Source organism: Sminthopsis crassicaudata, chromosome 6 (assembly GCF_048593235.1).
Source record: "Sminthopsis crassicaudata isolate SCR6 chromosome 6, ASM4859323v1, whole genome shotgun sequence".
NCBI classification, from domain to species: Eukaryota; Metazoa; Chordata; class Mammalia; order Dasyuromorphia; family Dasyuridae; genus Sminthopsis; species Sminthopsis crassicaudata.
In genome coordinates this window covers 68,318,394-68,339,973 of record NC_133622.1, presented here as the reverse complement: position 1 = coordinate 68,339,973, position 21,580 = coordinate 68,318,394, and the positions used below count along the sequence as shown (strand labels likewise).

The 21,580-nt window shown below is 37.5% G+C and overlaps 1 protein-coding gene across 1 annotated transcript in view; it reads right to left on the bottom strand.

The window, feature by feature from the left end:
* The window catches only part of SCOC (short coiled-coil protein), a 51,814-nt gene extending 31,780 nt beyond the window's left edge, over positions 1 to 20,034 (bottom strand). The window contains exon 1 of the mRNA XM_074276701.1: positions 19,890 to 20,034. Within this exon, the coding sequence (XP_074132802.1) occupies positions 19,890 to 19,956 (67 nt within the window). The 5' untranslated portion in view covers positions 19,957 to 20,034. The remainder of the gene's footprint in view (positions 1 to 19,889) is intronic.
* Positions 20,035 to 21,580: the final 1,546 nt, after the last annotated feature.

Below are 21,580 nucleotides of genomic sequence, written 5' to 3'. Positions count from 1 at the left end.
TAGTTGACCTTCATTTCTATAATAACTCTTGTAGCCTCAAAAAATGTCTACAATTTCAAGGCAAATCCCTAATTTAATATAATTAATCTATAATAATAGTTCTTGCTTAAATGACAGTTTGAGAAGTATCACGCGTCAGTGGATAGCAGGCCAGCCTTGGAGTCCGAAATGCCTTAGTCTAAGGCTCACCTTTGGCATATGTTTGCTGTGTGATATTAACACCTCAGGATCATAGGTCTGTAGGACTGAAACATCCCCTTTATGTCCCAGTCATCTAGGTGATCCTCCTTATTTTACAGATGAAGTAACTGAGTCCGGAGAGGTTGATTTGGCCAAGGACATACAGTTGTGACAGGTAGTAAAGCCAGCATTTAAATCAGAACTTTGGGATCCAAATTTTTTCTACTATAACAATTCTCTAAGACTTTAAGTTATCCATGAGTTGTTGATCTTTGTTACTGGAAGGAGCCCTGGACTAACAATAACAATAACAATAATTCATATTTGCCACTAAAACCAACTGTTAAAAAGATGGAATTGCTCATTTTTCCATTTAATAGATGAGAAAACTGAAGCCTGAGTAAGGCCACTAATTTGTGACCCACATTCAGTCTCCAGATGTCTCTCTCCATCCCAAGTCTATTGAATCACCTCACTGTTGAAAAGAGCTTCAACAATGAGATGATTTAAACTAGTTCCAACTGTTCAGTGATGAAGAGAGCCATCTATACCTAAATAGAGGACTGTCAGAACTGAGTGTGGACCACAACATAGCATTTTCATTCTTTTTGTTGTTTGCTTGCATTTTGTTTTCTTTCTCAGTTTTTTTTTCTTCCTTTTTGAGCTGACTTTTTTCTTTGCAGCAAGATAACAGTATAAATATGTATATATATATACATATATATATATATATAGGATTTAACATATATTTTAACATATTTAACATGTATCTAGGGGAGGGAGTGGGGGGAAGGAAGGGAACAGTTGGAACACAAGGTTTTTCAAGGGTCACTGTTGAAAAATTACTCATGTATATATTTTGTAAATAAAACACTTGAATTTTTAAAAAGAATTTTTTTTTTTAAAAAGAGCCACATCCATCACAGCTAATCATCACATAATCCTATTGTTGTAGTATACAATATTCTTCTGTTCTGCTCATTTCACTCAGCATCAGATCATGTAAGTCTCTCCAGGCCTCTCTGAAATCATCCTGCTGGTCATTTCTTACAGAACAATAATGTTCCATAACATTCATATACCACAGTTTATTCAGCCATTCTCCAATTGATGGGCATCCACTCAGTTTCCAGTTCTTTGCCCCTACAACAAGGGCTGCCCAAACCCTTTTGCATATGTGGCCCCAAGCTCTCCTGTCAAGTGCTCAGTCTGACACAGCACCTTGATTCTCTGGCTTTCTGCGCACTCTGGTCACTGTTTCACTCTCGTCCACCCTTTTTCGTGTCCCCTTTGGACAAGACGCCTGGTGCTCTGAGCAGTCCTCCCGCCAACACTGTCAAGCAGGATTATCTTGACATTAGACACACTCTGGTTACAGGGCTGGCCCGGGGTCATGCAACCACAGCCAGGATTGGGGAATCACTCAGTGACTAAACTGGGATTATGCCTTCAGCCCATCTAGCTTCTAATTCCCTGTTCTATCCAGCATGCTAATTTTCCTGATTGACTAGATCGAGGATTAAGCTTTTCCCCCCTTTCCTGAGACGTCTCTTCAATGAGAGCCATAGAACATGTGGTTTTAACAGCCACAACTGAATTCTGAAAGCTCAGCTTCAGTGACTAAGAGGAAGCGGCCACAGATGAATGGCTTGGCTGTTTTATTGGGACTTCTGAGATGTACAGAAGCTCGGAGGAAGGCTTCCACAGATTGGCCGTCCCTTGGAGAGGCTTTAGGACAGCATATCAGGGTTCTTCAGGGGAAGACTTGCACATGAGAGGAAGTATGACTGCTCATGATCCACAAGGATGGAGGGAGAAAAATATGGACCTCAGCAGGAACACTGACTGTTGAAGCTAGTTGACAGTAGGTGGGGAAGGAAGGGGGAAGTGTAGTCTCAACCATGATCCCACTGTGTAAATGGTAGCTGTCATCCTCATCCTTATTGTTATCAGTATTATTGGCCCCTCTGAGAAGGAATCATTTCCTGGCATGGGATGGCGTTTTAGGGTTCACAAGTAATTAATAACAATAAAACATCAGGTCTGCCTGTATCTTTCACCCCTATTCCTCTCTTCTCCAACTGAAGGGAATCCCCCTGAGAGTGGGACTTGAATAGGAAGATCTCTGTTCCTGAGATGGTTTTGAGGGAATAAAGGGGAACTCCTTAGCAATATTGGTTAAAAAAAAAAAGAGGTTCTTTTGTATGTAAAAACTTTAAAGTCTGAAACAAGAAACCCAATTTGATTAGCAAGGAGAAGTGAAGGGAAAAATGGAAAAGTCAGAGTAGAGGGGACAGGAAGATACAGTAAAGGAGAGGAATGGGCACTTCATCCCGCCCCTTCCATCTATTATCTGGGAGATCTTGAAGGCATCACTTCTCTGCCACTAGACTAGACAATCTCTGAGTTCCTTTCAATTGGCAAATGTTGTACTTGAATGAAAAGTACTTAATGAATGAAAGAGAAAAGAAATGGGAGGGGAGAAGAAAGAAATGATTGAAAAGGAAGAAGAGTAGAAAAAAGGCAAGGGAAACAGATATATGAAGAAGAGGATGTAGAAATTAAGAGTAAACATAGAAGAGAGCGAAAAGTGTGGAATTAATGGAAGAACAAATGACTTGGATGAACCAGATTCAATTGAACAAGTCTTTATCAAATACTTGTTATGTGCAATATATTGTGCTAGGAAGAGAAGATTCAGATATAAAGTAATATAAAGATTTGTATATAGGTAGATTTAATTAACTGATTGCACCATCATCACTTTAAAGGCAGTAATCATTACAAATATCTTAGAAGACACATTCATTTATATTTTCATATTTTATTTTTAATTTTTTAATGACTAAAGTGGTAGGTTTCCACTACCACTGCCACCATCCCCCTGCCTCACACCAATAACATGATTGTGTATAGCAAACCATGGAGGGCTAAACTTATAAATGGTATTCATCATCTCAGTTATAATAGGATTATAAATATCCTATTGAGAGCTAGACTTGTCTAGTCTCAGCTCACTTCTGCCTCAAGTTATATGGGAGAAATCAAGGTGTGTATGTGGCGGGGTCAATATAGGGATGAAAGACTTTTTAAACTGGGCCTTAACAAGAATTGGAAATTGAGGCAACAGCCCATTACCTTGCGTTCTTTCTTGTGTTTTTTTTTTGTTTGTTTGTTTTGTTTTTACTCTTTTGATCTGATTCTTCTTTCACAACATGGAAATATGTATGACATAACAGCACACATATAAACTCTATCAAACTCTACCATCTTCAGATAAAGAGAGAAAAACCTGGAACTCAAAATCTTATAAAAATGAATGTTAAATTGTTCTTGATATGTAACTGGGGAAAAATAAAATACTATTTAATATAATAAAAAAAAAGCTGGGCCTTAAATAATGAATCAGATTTCAGTAGGCTGAGGAGGATGAAAAAAGTGATTCCAAGCACAGACAACAATTTGAACAAAGGCATAGGAAATTGAGAGATTCAGGAGAAAAAGGTAGAGGTAGAGAAGGTGACTTTAAAGGATGATGGCAATGATATTAGCTAGCATTTTTATGGTGCTTTGAGATTTTCAAAGCACTTTGCATATGTTATCTCATATGATCTTAACAATAACAGTGTGAGGTAGCTGCTGTTATTACATCCATTTTACAGATGAGGAAACTGAACCTAATGGCAGTTATAAAGGTCAACCACATATCTGGTGAGTGTTTGAATTAGGATTTGAATGCAGGTTTTCTTGTTTCCAAGTCAATATTCCATCCTGTATGTCTCTTACAACTCTTTTTTCCCTCACTTAATAGTATTTTTTCCCAGTTACATTAAAGATAATTTTAAAATAATAGATAATAAAGATAATTTTCAACATTTATTTTTGGAAAATTTTGAATTCCAAAATTTTTTCCCTCCCTCTTTTTTTCTTCCCTCCCTTAGACAGCAAGCAATCTAAAATAGTCTATGAATGTACAATCATGTTGAACATATTTCCATACTTAGTCATGTTATGAAATAAGAATCTGAGCAAGGGGGGGAAAACTACAAGAAAGAAAAAAAAACAATTTTTTTAAAAAGCAAAAGCAGTATGCTTCAATCTGCATTTAGTCTCCATAGTTCTTGCTCTGGATGTGGGTGTAACTCTATAACTCTATTCATCAAATCAAAATATTGAAAATAAGATCATATTTAAGAAAACTTTAAAAACTAAAGTTTTCCTTAAAATAACTACAAGATATGGTGGATTAAAACTAAGGAGAAAGAAGACAATAGCAAGAGAATAAATGTGGTTTTAAAAGGCTGTGTTTTCATTATTCTTTTCTCTTTCAAAGTACTTCAGTTGGAATCCAGGAACTTTCTTTTTGAAATTTGATACCTGATATAAAACTTTCTGCATTTAAAAACATAATTCTGAGAAGGTACAGTAAGCACTATAGGTTATGAAATCTACTACTAAGCTTAGTTTTTAATACTAAGCTTAGTATTTTATCCATTGAGCTGGACTACTTCTTTGCAGGTGAACATTGCTACAACAATAAAAAACACTTTTGAAATATGGGGTACCAAAAGTCTTAATGCCATTTTTTAGCTATTAAAATTTTTATTCAATTACTGTTTTATAAGAAATGATGAGCAGGTAGATTTTGGAAAAATATGGAAAGACTTACATGAACTGATCCTGAGTGAAGTGAGCAGAACCAAGAGAATCTTGTACACAGTAACAGCAAACATTTTGTGGATAATCAGGTATGATAGAATTTGCTCATCTTAGGTGTCCAATGATTTAAGACCATTGTAAGAGACTCATGATGGAAAATGAAGTCTCCATCCAGAGAGAGAACTATGGAGTCTGAATGCAGACCAAAACATAATATTTTCACTATTGTTTTTTCTTTCTTGTGGTTTTTTCTTTTTGTTCTGTTTCTTCTTTCACAACATGACTAATGTGGAAATATTTTAAATAAGACAGTACATGCGTAACTCCTTGGGGAGGGAAAAGGAAAGAGGGAGAAAAATTGGAAATCAAATTTTTACCAAAGTAAATGCCCCAAACTAATAAATAAATTTAATCAAAATTTTAAAAACCAAAGTTTTTATTCAGCTTTAAGGCCTTGAAGCTTTTTATTAAGCTTTTAATGGCTTAAAATGGTACTAAGACATTTGGGACACCCTGTACAGAATGCATATGATGTCAATGGAAGAATGCTGAATTTAGAGTCAGAGGACTTCAGTTTTGGAATTAAAGAATTTGGCTCTGTCCCTTACTATCTGTGGGACCTTCACATTCAGGATCTTAGTGTTTGGTCATTCGTTTTTCTCTCTCTCCTCCCCTTTGTTTCTAAGTGGGGCCCTGGCAGGAGTGGGTGGGTCTCAGTTTCCTCAAATTTAAAATTTGGGGATTGAACTTTTCAAAGCTCCTTCTTGCCCTATATTAGTGATCAATGACCTATCATGGACATAATGAGTCTTAAATCAGAGCCTGTAATGAAATTTGTTCTATCAAAAGCCCCAAACCTCAGCAAACTCAACCCTTTTGGGGGCTCATTTTGCAGAGGATGCTTTTATTAGGATCACAGGTGAAAGGTGAAAGGGACTTTTGCTTCATCTGTAGTCCTCAATTAGGGAAAATGTTGTAATTCAAGAATTTGTGTGAGGGACAGTTGTTGGGAACTCAGCTGTTTCTCCTAAAAATAGTTTTATAAGTGACAGCTGGACTACCAAGGTATTGAATTCAGTAGTAAAAGAGGAGGATTGTCTATATTAGAGCAACTTCAGAAGCAGCATTGTTCCTACATGAAAACATGTTCTAATTTCCTATCACAGAATGACAGCCGCACTCCAACCTTGATGCTCTTCCCTCTGAATACATGTTCCCTGGGGAAGGCAGCCTGGGAGGAATGCAAAGTTCTCCAGGAGGAAATTGTGAAGACACAAAGAAAACGAATTCTGTCTGATGAGGAGAAAAGGGATAATTGCATAGACTGATGATACATAGGAAGCTCAGGCTGCATACATAGGCTCATTTTATGCTTCAGTTGGTAAGACTAATTAGCGGGTCATTGAGCCATATTATCACCCTTATTACCTCTTACAAGGAATCTTGTTAAGTCTCATGTGTTAGTTTTAAATTTCGACTATCTTTTCTTTCTTTCTTCCTTTCTGTCTGCTCTCTGGTCTTCCTTTCTCTTTTCTCTCAGAAGTGATTTTTTTCTTCCTTGGAAAGACATCCTCTCAGTCCTCCTTGATTCTTTCCCTCAGGAATCACCCCTGATTTATCCTGTGGCTAACTCCTTTGTACACAGCAGTTTGCATAGTGCCTTGTCCATTAGACTGGGAGCTCTTTAAGAGTAGGACTTATCTTTTGCCTTCCTTTATATCTCTAGTGATAATCCAGTTTCTGGCAAGTAGTTAGGTGCTTACTAAATGCTACCTAACTGACTTGTTTTTACATTCACACCTTGACTCATTTTTTCAAGGCACAATTCTTTCTTTCCCTAATTATCCAGAGAGTGGGAAGGTGGCTTTTTATCTCCTAACTTTCCCTTTTAGAAGAGAAATCAGCTCGTAATTTGCCCACAGTGTGCACTTATTCATAAAAGAAAGGCAGATTTTATGTATTCTGTGCAGATCACTGCAAGATTGCCTCTGCCTTCCATCCTTGCTGAAGGCAAATCCTGAGTTTCCCATCATCCTCGCTGTTAGCTCTTAGCGGCTTTTCATGGCCAGTTTGATTATAAACTGCCTGTTGACCTCACCTATGTGCTTATTCATAGCTCAGTGGTTTACACTCCCAAAATACTTTTAAGTTTGTACTTTAGTCATGTCTGACTCTTCATGTCCCCATTTGGGATTTTCTTGCCAAAGATACTGGAGTGATTTGCCATTTCCTTCCCCAGCTAATTTGACAGATAAGGAAACTGAGGCAAATAGGGGTAAGGTTAGTATCTGAAGCTAGATCTAAACTCAGGCTCTGGAAGTTGTCTTCCTAACTCCAGACCCAGCACTGAATCCACTGAATCACTTAGCTGCCCTTGAAGGGACAGCGTGGTATAGTGAAAAAACATTGGGTTTGGAATCATAAGATCTGGACTTGAATTCTGCTATGAACTAGACCACAAGCAGGCTACCTAAGCTTGCTGGGGCTCAGTTTCCTCAGCTGTAAAAAGAAGATGGTTGACCTAGATGACCTTGAAAATGATTCTATCATCTTGCTTTCTAGGTATGTACCTCAGAACAACTCTGTCAGGTATAGAGAGCAAGTATTGTTGTTTTTGTTTTTATGCTAGGCAATTGGGGTTAAGTGACTTGCCCAGGGTCACACAGCTAGAAAATATTAAGATTTGAACTCAGGTCCTCTTGACTTCCGAGCTGGTGCTCTATTCACTGTGCCATCTATTTGTCTCCACTTATTTTTATTTAATCTAATAAAGAATGGGAAAATTATTGATAAAATTTCTCTATTACTTCCTCTTCCCTCCCTGAATGGCTTTGTTTCAGAAAGCAAACAAAAACCAAGATTAAATTACTTTCAGTACTTTGAGTAAGGATTTCCAGACTCGAACCCTGCCTCTGGCATTTACTTACTAGCTGTGAAAACCAGAGCAAATCATTTCATTTCTCTCAGTCTCTGCTTCCTCATCAAAAATGGAGATAATAAGAATACTTACCTCACAGGGTGGTTATCAGGCTCAAAAAAGATAACAAATATAAAGCACTCGGCAAATCTTTAGGAACTACATAAATGCTAACTATTATTATTGTTTGAAATCTCATCATTTCTTGATGGGAAAATTAAAAAGCGTTTTATATTATCAGAAATATTTAAGCAATGCCTTATGTATGACCTTACTATTCAACTTCTTGGTTTATTAAAACTCTTATTATGTTATATTATAATTAAGTAATATATAACATAAATTTATATTATATTATTAGATATAATTTATTATGTATTATGTGCATTATATATATAATATATTATTATATTATTTTATAGTTAAGTGGATTTCTTCTGATTGGAGATTTATCCAACAAAGAATGCTTATAATTTTGAGAGGGACAACACCACAACTCTTCTCCTAAATAATTCTGAATTGTTCTTATCTGGTCTCTTTATGTTAAGTCTCGAAGGCATGTTGCCAGGCCAGAGATGGCTCCCCAATGCCATTCTGCCCATAGTGTGGTCAGCTTACAGGAACACTCAGTTTTACTTTACTCAAGTCATTAACTGTGTCTATGGATCCCCAAATGACAATTAAGATTTCCTGAAACTTCCTATCATTGCTAGCAAAATGAATACATTTATTCAACTTTGCTAAAAATAACATTTCCAATGTACCAATGCTGATCTTTCTAAACATCTTCAAGGACGGCAGAATAGACTTTTGAAGTAATAATCATGGTCATGTCCATTTTAGTAAGTGTGAATATATACAACACAGGCCAGGATTTTTTTCCCTCCTTGGTCTGTTCCAAGAAAATATCTACCACCTTCTTTGGTCCTTGCTAGAAAGATACTAAAACAGGGATTCTAAATCTTTTTGGTTCATCATAGGTCCCTTTAGCAGTTTGGAAGGCCTATGGATCTCTTCTCAGAATGACATTTAAAAATAAAAAAATCATATTGAAATATTAAGATATTAAAAATAACAATAACAAGTTCACAGACTTTTGCCCTCCCTGGGTTAAGAACTTCAGGGTACTGGAACGGATAAATTGGGAGAGTTAGCTTCAAATCCTTTCTCCAGTGGGCAGTTAAATGAACTTTTCTGTGCCTTGGTTTCTGCATCTGCAAAATGGGGATGATAAGAGCATCTCCTTTACCTATTGGTTGTGTGATACTGAACAATTCAACTTACCTCTCTGTAATTAAGTTTCTTCCATCTGTAAAATGGGAGGAATTATAGTGACCCCTTCACAGGACTCTTATAAGGCTCATGTGATAATGTAGGCAAACTTTTTTGCAAATCTTAAGGAGCTATGAAAATAATTTTTTATTATTTTCTGCTTGGAAATGTCTCATATTTATGTGGAAAATTAAGATTCATAAAGCACTTTACCTACATCATCTCATTTGAGTCTCACAACAACTTTGTGAGGTAGGTATTATTATTACCATCCCCATTTTACAGAGGAAAAAACTGAGTCTCAGAGAAGTCCAGAGATGTGCCCAGATCTCCCCTGTGGCCATGCAGTAGGGCAGACCCAGAGGATCCTGCTCTGGCTGACATACCTTGGTTTTATTCACCATCAGCAAAGAAAAGTCTCTTCCTCTTCACCAATAATTATAGGGCACTGACTGCTCAGAAGCTGCAAGTCCATTTCCATCCTTAGCCCATGTTATGATAGATAATGATAGATAAAATATAATTGACAGAAGAAAAGGGACACAGCATCTTAATACTTCCTTTTAAAAATTGTTTTCCTTTTAGAGACAACAAATTCAGGTACTGTTGTTCAATCTTTTGTTTGTTTGAAAGATGGCAGATGGTTCTTCTCAGAGCTTTTCAAAGGGGGTTACAGATGTCCTTATTGGGAGTGGGGTAGGGAATTTTCACTGTGTTCTCAATCAATCAATCAATTAACATCTATTAAATGTCTACTGTATACTGGGTACATTGTGCTAAATACTGGGAATACACAAAGAGACAAAAACAGCCTTTGCCTTCAAGGAGCTTAAAACCGAATAGGGGAGACAACATGCAAAAGAACATGTATAAAGCAAACTATATACAGGATAGCTAGGAAATGATAAATAGAGAGAAGGCACTGGAATTAAGAGACATTGGGTGAGGAAGGTTTCCTGTAGGAAGTGGGTGCTTATTCAACTAACTTTGGTGTACTAAGTGGGGAACCCAAGCATTAATTATAACATTGTTTTTATAGGAACATGTTTTGAGCTCCAAAATGCCATTTTTACAAAATAATCTATTTGATCATAAGGATAAGGGACTGAACTGGTGATTGCATTAGTATAAGGGGAAGAAATTTCTTCTACTAATTCAGGTCAACATCCTATAACTTAGAGTCCTAGAACATGGAGTCTTAGAATCTAGAACATGGAGATGTTATGCAATTTATCTAGGAAGACAAAACAGATATGTGTCAGGGGCAGGCCTTGAATCCAGGACTATTCTTTCCAAAACCTTCTGTCTACATATTACACCAGCCTGCCTTAGAATACAGAGTGTTGTAAAACTGGGAGTTATTAGATAAAGGAGTTATTAACTCCTCTATGCAAGCTGGAAAGGAGTGCTTGGATAAATGAAATCCGCTGATAATCCCAAAGCTTCATTTTAGCTAATGCCTTCAATCCTCATCAAACAAAACTTTCCCCAGAACTAATAAGAGCCCTCCTCTCCGTTTTTGCCCACTAACTCTAGATAAAGAAGAAAAGAGATAGGGAATGGGCCAGGGAAATCTATGGACAAGAATAATTGGTATCTGAGTAGCTGAGAATTAATTGTGTCTTTAAAAGTGCAAAGGACCAAGCTGGAATAGGAGGATCTTCCATCTTCTGGCAATGTTTAGCACAGGCCACAGGATGCTTACATCAAAGCTTCTAAAACTTTTTCCCCTCATGACCTCTTTCCTCCTGAGAAATTTTCTGTGTGACATGGGTATATAAAAGAGGTATACAAATCAAACATTTACTGATAACAAATCAAAATTTTGCAATCCCCACATTCAGTTATGAGACCCATGTAAGGTTTAAGAAGCTGGGATTAACAATTCTTAATTCAACTGAACAAACATTAATTAAGCACCTGCTATGTAAAAGGCACCATATTTAGCTGCTAAGGTTATGAAGATGGAAAATGGCACAGTACCTGCTCTCAAGGAATCTACTATCTAATGGAGGCAGGTATAACACATCCACAAATAGTTCCTCACCTGTAAAGTGAGAAAATTGGATAAGATGATTTTTAAGGGTCCTTCCAGCTGTTGAGTTTGCATGAGTTTCTTCCTCTGAAAACGTAGGAAGATTATGTTGGCAGCTGTGTAAAGGATAGATTAGTCCTTTTTTGGACTCTCAAGCCATAGTCTCAAGGGCCTAAACTAGAGTCGGGGCAGCGTAAGTAAAGAGGAGGAGATGGATGATGAGGTATTTTGAAGTTAGAATTGATAGGAATTGGTAATTGGTTGAATTAAGGGAGTGATGGAGAAGGAAGAAACAGAGGTTTCCAGACTGTGAGCCTGAATATTGGGGATATATATAGTATTAGTTGAGTTTGACATGCTAATAGAACATCCACATGGAAAGTTACAGCAGGTGGATGATGCAGAGATAAAGGGATAGTAGATTCAGGTCACACTGGATGATCTATAGCTGTTCCCCAAGGTCCCTCATGGACCTTTCACTTCTTCTTCCATCTTGCATTGGTAACCTCATCAACTTCCATGGGTTTAATTCTCATCTCTACACATATGATTCACAGAGGAATACATGTAACAAATTATGGTACAGTAACCCTAAGTCCAAAATAACTCATTATATTTCCCTTCAACCCTCCTCTCTTCCAAATTTCCCTACCTTGATTTAAGGCACCACCATCCTTCCAAATCCCAAGGTTCATAACCTCAATATTATCTGACTCTGACCTGATGTGTCCAGGCAATTGCCAAATATTCATTTTGAACTTTACAACATCTCTTACATCTAACCCTTTCTCTCTGCTCACATGGAAAGTATCTTGATTTAAACCCTCATTGTATCTTTCCTAGATTATTGCAATGTGCTTCCAATTAGCATCCCTATCTCAAATATTTGCCCATTACAATTCATCCTACACACTGCTATCAAAGTGATTTTTTAAACACAGATCTTACCACGGGACTCCCCTATATATCTAACTCTAGATAGTTTCCTGTTGCATTTAGGATAAAATATAAACCCGTCTATTTAGTTTTTAAGCCCTGTATTGATTGGCCACAATCTATCTTTCTGGATATTTCTCTGTCTCCTCCACTCTCTGATCCAGCCACTCCAGTCTTTTCTTGGTTCCCTACACACAACACTCCATCTTCTGTAATCAAGCCTTTGCACTGTGCATCCCCTTTGTCTGGGATGCACCCTCACCTTCCCTCTACCTGACAGAGCTCTCCTCTTCCTTTAAGATGTTTCTTAGGTGCCATATTCTTTCATGGAGCCTTTCTTGATTCCTCCAAATTCTGAGGCCTCTCCTTTCTCAAAATGCCTTGTATTTAAGTACTTTTTATATGAGTTTGTTAACTTTTTATATTTTTATATATAATTGTCTCCCTATTTGAATATAAACTGCTGTGAGTATATTTGACATCATTTTTTTGTAACTATCTCCCTCATAGTGATGCTTAATAACTGATTGATTGGGGATATAGGACTAGAAATCATAGAAAATTGGGAGTCATCTATAGAGATGATAACTAATATATATATATATATATATATATATATACATATATATATATATATGACTGATATATAGATGAGAACTTACAGGGAAGAGAAAGTGATGTAGGGAAGAGTTTTAGAAGACATTCAATAATATAACTTCAGGTCTAGTCACTATAAATCATTTCAAAAGATTGGGAACTATGGCTCCTACATTGTATTAGAACTCTATTTCTTAAGCTCTAATAGAGGGGAGGGATGGAAAATCGTGGTCTATAAGTCAGTGTCAAGGGTATATATGATTGGAAAAAAGTGTAGGGGGAATAAGGGACAAAAATGGGTCCTTTAAGAATCAGAGTAAGGTTTCCTGGGTACTGAGTGGATCAATTATGAAAGCTTCCCTGATGGTGGCTCTACCTCTTAACATCTCTGTGGTCCTGAGCAAGTAATTTTCCTTCTTCAGAATTCATTTTTTCTCCTTTATAAGATGATAATATTGAACTAAATGACCTCTAAGGTCCCTTTCAGCTCTTATTCTATAAACTTATGATATGGGAAAGAATTGAACAGGAAAAGTATAGAGACACTATTGTCTACATGTACCTGTGCAAGTGATTGACTAATTATAAGATCTGGAACTTTGGGTTCAAATCCCAGCTTGTAGTTCTAAAACTGGGATCAATCAATCTACAAGCATTTATTAGGCCCTACTATGTGCCAAGCACACACTAAATGCTGGTGTTATAAATAATCCCCTACCCTCAAGAAGCTTACATTCTGTTAGTTCCTGATAGGTAAGCAAGAGGGCAAAGCTAATTAATTTTAGGCTTTTCTTATATTCAGCTCCAGTGAACTACTAGGAATAAAAAAAATCAGGTCTTTATTACTTAAGGTTTTTTTTTTTTTTTTTTTTTGTTCTAACAAACAGCTACCCTGAGTTCAAGCCCTACTAGAAAAACTTCCTTTTTGGCCATAACTTGACACCTATCTATTTTAAAATATCAGATTTCCTAATGAAGGGCCGCTAGGTGGCACAGTGGATAGAGCACCAGTCCTGGAGTCAGGAAGATCTGAATTTAAAACCAGCCTCAGGTACTTACTAGCTGTGTGACACTAAGCAAATCAGATATCGCTATTTGCCTCAGTTTCCTCATCTGTAAAACGAGCTGGAAAAGGAATGGGAAACCCCTCCAGTATCTTGGCTAAAAACACTCCAAATGGGGACATGAAGAGTCAGACCTGACTGAAATGAGAAATTGCATGGTATAATTGACAGAGAGCTAGCCCCCACATCAGGAAGATTTTGGTTAAATCTTATGTGTCACAGGAAAAGTCACTGACTTATGGGCAACTCTCGAAGATTACAAGTTGCAGAACTGGTGCTGACTTGCATTGGCTGAGGGAATTCCAATATCTGGCAGTTCTGGAAGGTGATCTAGCTTTGCCACTAACTAGATATGGTATTAAGCAAATCAAGAAAAATCTTTGATCTTATCTCCAATTTGTCCTATATGTATCTTATTTGTACTTGGTTATTTTCATATTACGTCTTCCATTAGACTGTGAACTCCTTGAACTCAAGGACCATCTTTTGTGTGTCTCCAGAACGTAGCACAGTGCTTTACATGTAGTAGACCCTTAATAAATGCTTGTTGATGACAGACTTTGAACCTTATTTTTTTCATCTATAATTTCTGGGATGAAGTAGATGTCCTTTGGGATCCCTTATACCTCTCACACGATTTTCCTATGGAGTCTGTTCCCCTGTGTCTTTGGGCATTTCACCTCATTGTCTATACCACCACTCATAAATCCAAGGCAATACTGCTTCTTATCCTTTCTGAAGATGTTTAATTTTGAGACTCCCCATGTTAGTCTCCATGGTCTAAACAAACAAGTGAATAAAATAAAAGGAATATTTTTCAGGGGGAAAGGATGAGGCAGCACAGAAAAAAGCTTCTAAATATAAAGGACTAGAATCAGAGTGGGGAGGCCGTATCTGAATCCTGCCTCATTGATCCCAGGCAAGTCTCAACTAAGCAAGTCATAATATGACATTATATATCTTATAAACACTCAGTTTCCTCTTAGAGACCACCCAAAGATAGCCATCCTTGTGCCTACAGAGAAAAAAGCATCTATAACAATTACCTACCAAAGGTGTCACTAAACTAAATGAGATAATGTGTGTAAAAGCACTTTACAAACCTCAAAGTGATATGTAAATGTCAATTATAATTACTATTCTGATTTTTTTTTTATAAGTAGAAACTCTTGTGAGGAAAGATCACTGGGTTTAGAGTTAGAAAAATTGGGCCTGAATCTTGATTCTGTCAGTTATTATCGGAGCAAGTTACTTGAACTTTATGGGTCTCAGTTCCTTTTTCTACAAAGTGAAGGAATTAGACCAGATTTTGAAATTCCAATGTTATAAGTACTGAACAGAAAACAAAAGAGGTCTGAGGATGATGGGTGATGAGGAGGGATGAAGCAAAATAAGAGGAAAGGAGAAATCCTAGTGGAAAGCAAGAAGGATGTTAGGTCTGGAATGACTAATTTACCAGCCAAAACGGCCTTTTATGGCATTTAGGAACGGCCTTTTCTGAGATGGAGTAGGAAGCTTGGATTTAATTGCACCCTCATCGACTATCCTCCCAGTCTCCAAATTACCTTCCATTGCTCCTAAGTGTAGATCTCCCTTTGGCCTTTGCCTCTTCTGTGGCGGAGCCCATCCTGGTGGGAGCCTGTTAAGGTCAGGAGTATCCCACTGCTTCTGTAGCCCCATTAGTCTGCATTTATTTTTTTTCTCCCTCATAAAGGCTGAAAATGGCTCCCTTTGACTCCTTTTCCCTCCCCCATCATGTTTGTAGGGATCCTCATCCCTAGGTCATTGGTGCTAATTGTCTGGTGCACTTTAGAAAAAGCCCATTTGAATCTGAGCATTTAGAGAGAAAGTGGAGAAATGTCCACATTAGGAAAGAGCAATCGATGTAAAATATTCATGGCTTTTTTCTCTGTTAATTGAAATCAGTACCCTCTTTGCTTGGGAAGAAGACTCTATGAAATTTTGATACAACATGCTCTCCCCCTCTCCCCCAACTATATACATACATCCACATAAAACCATCCCTCTGTCCAACTAAGTTGGAGTGTATATAGACTGTGCTGATAAATGTTTAACAACTTGGATCTGAAGAAAAAAAGGGGGGGCAGGACATGCACTTATTTAATCTGCCTAATATTTTCTCCAACACTTTCAAAATATATTTCCATTTTAGCCATGTTGCAAAAAATAATAAATAAAGTTCTAATTTGTAGCATTTGATGATCTCTGAAGTGTAAATGCTTCTACTGGAAATGTTATAGTTCGCTCCAGCGCACGGTCTCAAGATCAACAAATCTAAGAACATCAGTGCCAGAAGGACTTCAGCATAGACTGGGAACGACATCTCCATGAGCTAAGGCCAAACAGAACCAAGGGAACAATTTATACAATGATAGCATTAGGTGAGAAAAACGACTTTCAGGACTTCAGAACCCTGGTCAATGCTATGATAAACCTCACACTCAAAAGACAAAAGGTGATACATGCAGTCCCCCTATTAACAAAGCTGCTGTGAACCTAAAAAGCAGAAAAAGAGAAATGTATTTTCAGATATGGTCAATGTCGGAATTTGTTTTGCTGAACTATGAATGATTGTAGCCAAAATGATGAAAAAGGAGACGAACTCCATGGCCATTTTGTCAATGGCCATCCTTAAAAAGAGTTTCCTGGAGAGAATCCCTCTACTGGTGGCCATCTGATTTTTTTTTAACATTAAAATTTTTTTGTGGGGTTCCAAATTTTCTCCCTCCTTCAAGTCTTTCTCCCATATCTTGAGAAGACAAACAATATAGTATCAATTATACATGTGAAATCATGCAAAATATATTTCCATTTTAGCCATGTTGCAGAAAACAATAGCAAAATTATGGTACTATTTGTGGCCAGAGTTCTCTCCCTGTGTAGAATGGCATTTTCTGGACATCCAGTCTTGATCAGATGGTCACCAAGGAGAGAGGGAGAGCCCCAAATTTCCCAAGCAACCCATTCCACTTGTGGAGAGCTCTCATTGGCGTGAAGTTTTTCCTGACATCAAACCCAAATCTGCCCCTCTCCAACTTCTACCCGTGGCTCCCTGTTCTGCCCTTGGAAGCCAAGTAGAACAAGTTGAAACCCTCTCTCATATGACAGCTGTTCCTGGGAAGACAGCTGTCACATCTTCCCTCATCCGCCAAGCTTCAATTCCCCAGCTGAACGGGCTCACTTCCTTCCCTGAATCTCAGGAGGCACCATGGTGAAGCCCGTCAGAATCCCAGTTGTCTCTCTCTGGATGACCTCAAGTTATCAATGTCCTTCCTATCGTGTAGTGGCCAGAACTGAATCTGATATCCCAGCTGTACTCTGACCAGAGCAGAGGAGACAGAATTCTCACCTCCTCGTTCCTGGAAGTTCTCTCCATGCAACTGGAGGCTAAATTAGCTTGTTGGTCTGCCATCTCATACTGTTGATTCACATTGAACTAAAAATCCCCAGATATTGTTCACTATGGTGGAGTTATGCTTTTTCATACATATTAGCCATGGTGTAAAAGTTTAGATTTTTTCTTTGTTGACTTAGCCCAATACTCTATTTTTTTAAAAATTCCAACTACCTCATTTATTAGCTATCCCACCCATTTTTGTGTTATTTGCAAATATGAGAAGTAAGCTCATTTGTCTTTATTTAGTCCTTGGTAATTAAATTTAATAGTAGAAGGTGCAGGACAGAGCCCTGGAGGATTCTGCTTGGAGATCTTCTCCTAAATGAGCATCTAAACATTATTAACTATTCCCTGGACCTGTCCATTTAACTAGTTCCGGGCATTCCGAGTTGATAATCTTCACTTACACAGTGCGTTTTATTTTTATTTATGTTGAATAACAACAAAGAGGTAGCCAGGTGGTAAGGAGCATAGAGTATGGGACTTGGATTTAGGAAGCTCTGAGTTCAGATTTTGCCTCACACACAAATCATTTAACTTTTCTGTTCCTCAGTTTCCTCATTTGTGAAATGGGGATAATCATATATCATAACATATAACATATATACAGCATATAATAGCATATAATGATAGAATTCCTATTCTATTGTTGTAAAAGGAAAAATGTATATATGCTTTACCAACATAAAATACTTTGAAAACATTAAATCTCTATATTAGTGCTAGCTATTTTTATTCATATTCCCTCTAGATATGCTTTTTAAGAACCATTTCCACATTTTCCCCTTTCCCTTCATTCAATTTAGCAAAGCTTTGCTCCCCAGACAACTCAATGAGTTCCAAAACTAACTGGAAGCATCCTTAACATGCATTTACTTGAGCATATTTTAAATTTTTCAAGTTTGTCATTTGGTCTTTCCAGCAGCCCAATGAGGCAGGTGCTCCAGGTATTATTATGTTCATTTTACTTAAATATCTGAAGGCTCTGAGGTTTTGTTAGCTTTAGAAACTCCCCAGTGTGGGAACTCCATTCACTAATACAGATGCAAGCTATGAGACTTAACTATCATAACTAGCAATGATTTAAGGCTTATGATCACTTAATCAATAAACATTTACTGAACATCTTCTATGGGCTATTGTACTAAGGGCTGGAGACACAAGAGTCAAAGGAAAATCCCTTCTAATAGGAGAGACAACGTAAACAGATACATACAAAGTAAGCTATATACAGGATAAATAGGAAATAATTAACAGAAGGAAGGCTCTGGAATGAAGGGGGGAAGGTTGCAGAAAGCTTCTAGTGGAAGATGGGATTTTAGTTAAAGCACTTTACAAATCTCTCTTATCTTACTGGCAGAAAGGTGCAATTATTCTTCCGATCCCACAGATAAGGATTTTAAGACAGGTTGATGATCTGCAAGGGTCATATGTCAGAAGCAGCCCCTGGAATCCTGATCTTCCTGACTCCAAGCCCAGAATTCTATCTACCATACCACACTGATCTATTATTTTAGTATAGAAAGTAACGGAGGCTCAAAATTATTTATGATCCTTCATCAAAGGCAACCATAGGATTTGAACTCTCTACTTTGCCATCTTGTTTCCCAGTTCATGATTTATATACAACAATGAACATGTTCCCTTTTTTCATGTTATTGTTTATTTTATAAAGTTAGAGGTCTAAAACCCTTTTTTCCCTCTAGTATCTTCTCTTAGAAATGGTTAAGAAATGAATTGCTCTGTCTGTTCCTCTCCCTGTTTTATTGAGATGCAGTATGGTACCATGGTACCATGGAAAGAACACTCACTCTAGAATTAAAGAGCCTGGACTCAAATTTTACCATTAATTCCTTCTGCTGCTATGACTTATGATTCTGATCTAGTCACTCAAATTTTCTGGGCCTCAGTTTCCTAACTTGTAAAATTTGCAGGCTGCATTGGAAAGCCTTTAGGTTTCCTTTTAGTTTTAAATCTATGATCCTAGATGGACTTTTGTCTTTGTGTAAATGGAAATAGCAATTTCTTACTTTAGTTCCCAACTTTTTAAACTGTGGATCGTGTCTCTATACGGGATCTTGTAACTGAATGTGGGGCTTGCAAAATTATGATTGATTGATTTTATTTTATTTTTATTAATTTTTATAATTATAATATTTTCTTTGACAGTACATATGCATAGGTAATTTTTTTTTTTTACAATATTATCCCTTGTGCTCCCTTCTGTTCCAAGTTTTTCCCCTCCTTCCCTCCGCCCCCTCCTCTAGATGGCAGGCATTCCCATACATATTAAATATCTTATAGTATAGTATATCCTAGGTAAAAATTATGATTTATTATCTATATCTATATCTATTTGATTTCTATATCTATAGACCCAGGGTTGTGTAAAAATTTATCAGGTGAAAAGGGGGTTGTGAAGTAGAAAAAGTTTAAGAAGCCCTGCAGTCTAATCTATTTCTCTAAGCAAAAAAAAGTAAAATAAAAGCAAGGTCACCCAACATGATATATATTGTTCTTTCACTTTCTCAATAAATCAGAAGGGGTATTAGGGTTTTCCGGTACATGGTGCTGCCACTTGACATTCATAATATCCCTCACTGTTCTCCCCCCAGAATTCATGTACTCCCACCACCCCCTCACAAGAGTCAAACCCTGATCCGCACACATAACATGAGAAGGCTTGACAAGTGCTTTCAAAATCACTCTGCAGGCAAGAGAGAGAGATCACCTTGGGACTCTTCGGACGGTGTAATCTTTGGAATTTACTTGGGTTTTAGTCCCACCCCCACCCCATCATGTATTCCCTACCTGTATCATCTGTCAGGGAAATGTTGGTGAAGGTGCTATCCTCCTCCACTTTGCAAGAACTGTCCATCTTGCTTCAGTGTGCAAGCCAGTGGAGGGAGAAAATGGCAGAAAGGGAGATAGTTGTCCCCCCCATCTCCCCGTACTCAGCGTCCATGTGACACTACTTGTTAAATCATTAATGAGGGAGTGGAACTAGCAACCTGGTGCTACCTGATCCTCCCAGTAACTGCCCCTGGCCTTAGCACTGAGTCTCATGAAAACTGTCGAGAGACAGAGTTAAAGAGTCACAGGCACAGACCAGACAGGTGCCGAGCAGGGGCACGTGTGCGGCAGAAGGTCTGGGTTTCAAAGGCTGCTTCTATGATTAATCAATAATCATGCAAATGTCTACTATGTGCCAGACACAGAGGCTTCAGACATAAATGAATGAATGTGTTAGATGCTGGGGTACAAACATGTGAAGGGATAGAGTAGAACCCCCTGGTTTCAATATGTGTATACACAGAATACATTTTAAAAAAATACATGGTAATATTTCTTAGCTGTGTGACCCTGGGCGAGTCACTTAACCCCAATTGCCTTAGCAAAAAAAGAAACAAATAAAAAAGCAGTAATTTGGGCAGAGAAAAAACTATCAACTGGACAGAAAATGGGATTAGGAAAAGCTTCAAAGTGAAGGTAGACCTTGAGCAGTCATGGAAGTATATAGTATATGTGTGCATCTGTGTGTATATATATACACACACTTACATATATGTATATAGTATATATGTGTGTCTGTGTATATATGTACATACATATACACACAAACACACATATAAAACCTATATGTTTATACATGTATAAATACTATATTTATGTGTATGTACATACTATACTGGTTTATGTGTACACACATGCATATATGTATCATATGTTATATATTTTGTGCGCAATGCTACACATGCATATATGTTTCTATATGCTTACATGCATGTATCACATGTGTACATATTATGTATACTGTGTGTCTATAGCTGTATATATATATATATATATAAAAATATATATATATGCATATGCATCCTTCAAGACTGAGCTCAAATTCTACTTAATCCCTTTTTTTCCTGCCCAGTTGCTAGTTCTTTCCCTCCTAAAACTGCCCTCCACTTATTTTAAAATGTATATATGTAATGCATCCATGCATGTGTATGTGGATGCACATACATGGCAGACGGGAAATGGGAATCTATTTTAGGAGAAAGCCAGTGTCAGGGCAAGGTGGGAGATAAAAGTGTCATGGGTGAAGGAAAGCTAAGTGGCCAGTTTGAATAGATCCTATAGTGTGGAATGGGGTTAATAAAAAATGAGGCTGGGAAGGTAGATCAGAGTCAGTTTGTGAAGGGGTCTGAAAGCCCAATGTTTTATCCTAGAGGTAGCAAAGAACCAACTGCTAGAGTTTATTGAACAGGAAGTCAGACTTGTGCTGAAAGAAGATCACCTTGATGGCTGTATGGAAACCACATTGGATTCAGGGAAGCCAAAAAGAAGGCTCTTGCAATAATCAAGGTAAAAAGGGCCTGAGTCATGTGAATGGAGAGCAGGACAGGGGAGGGAACAGAAGTGGTACCTATTATTGGCGTAGAAAAATAAGATTTGACGATTGATTGGGATTCTATGAAAGGAGATCAGGATATCACTGAGATTGTGAA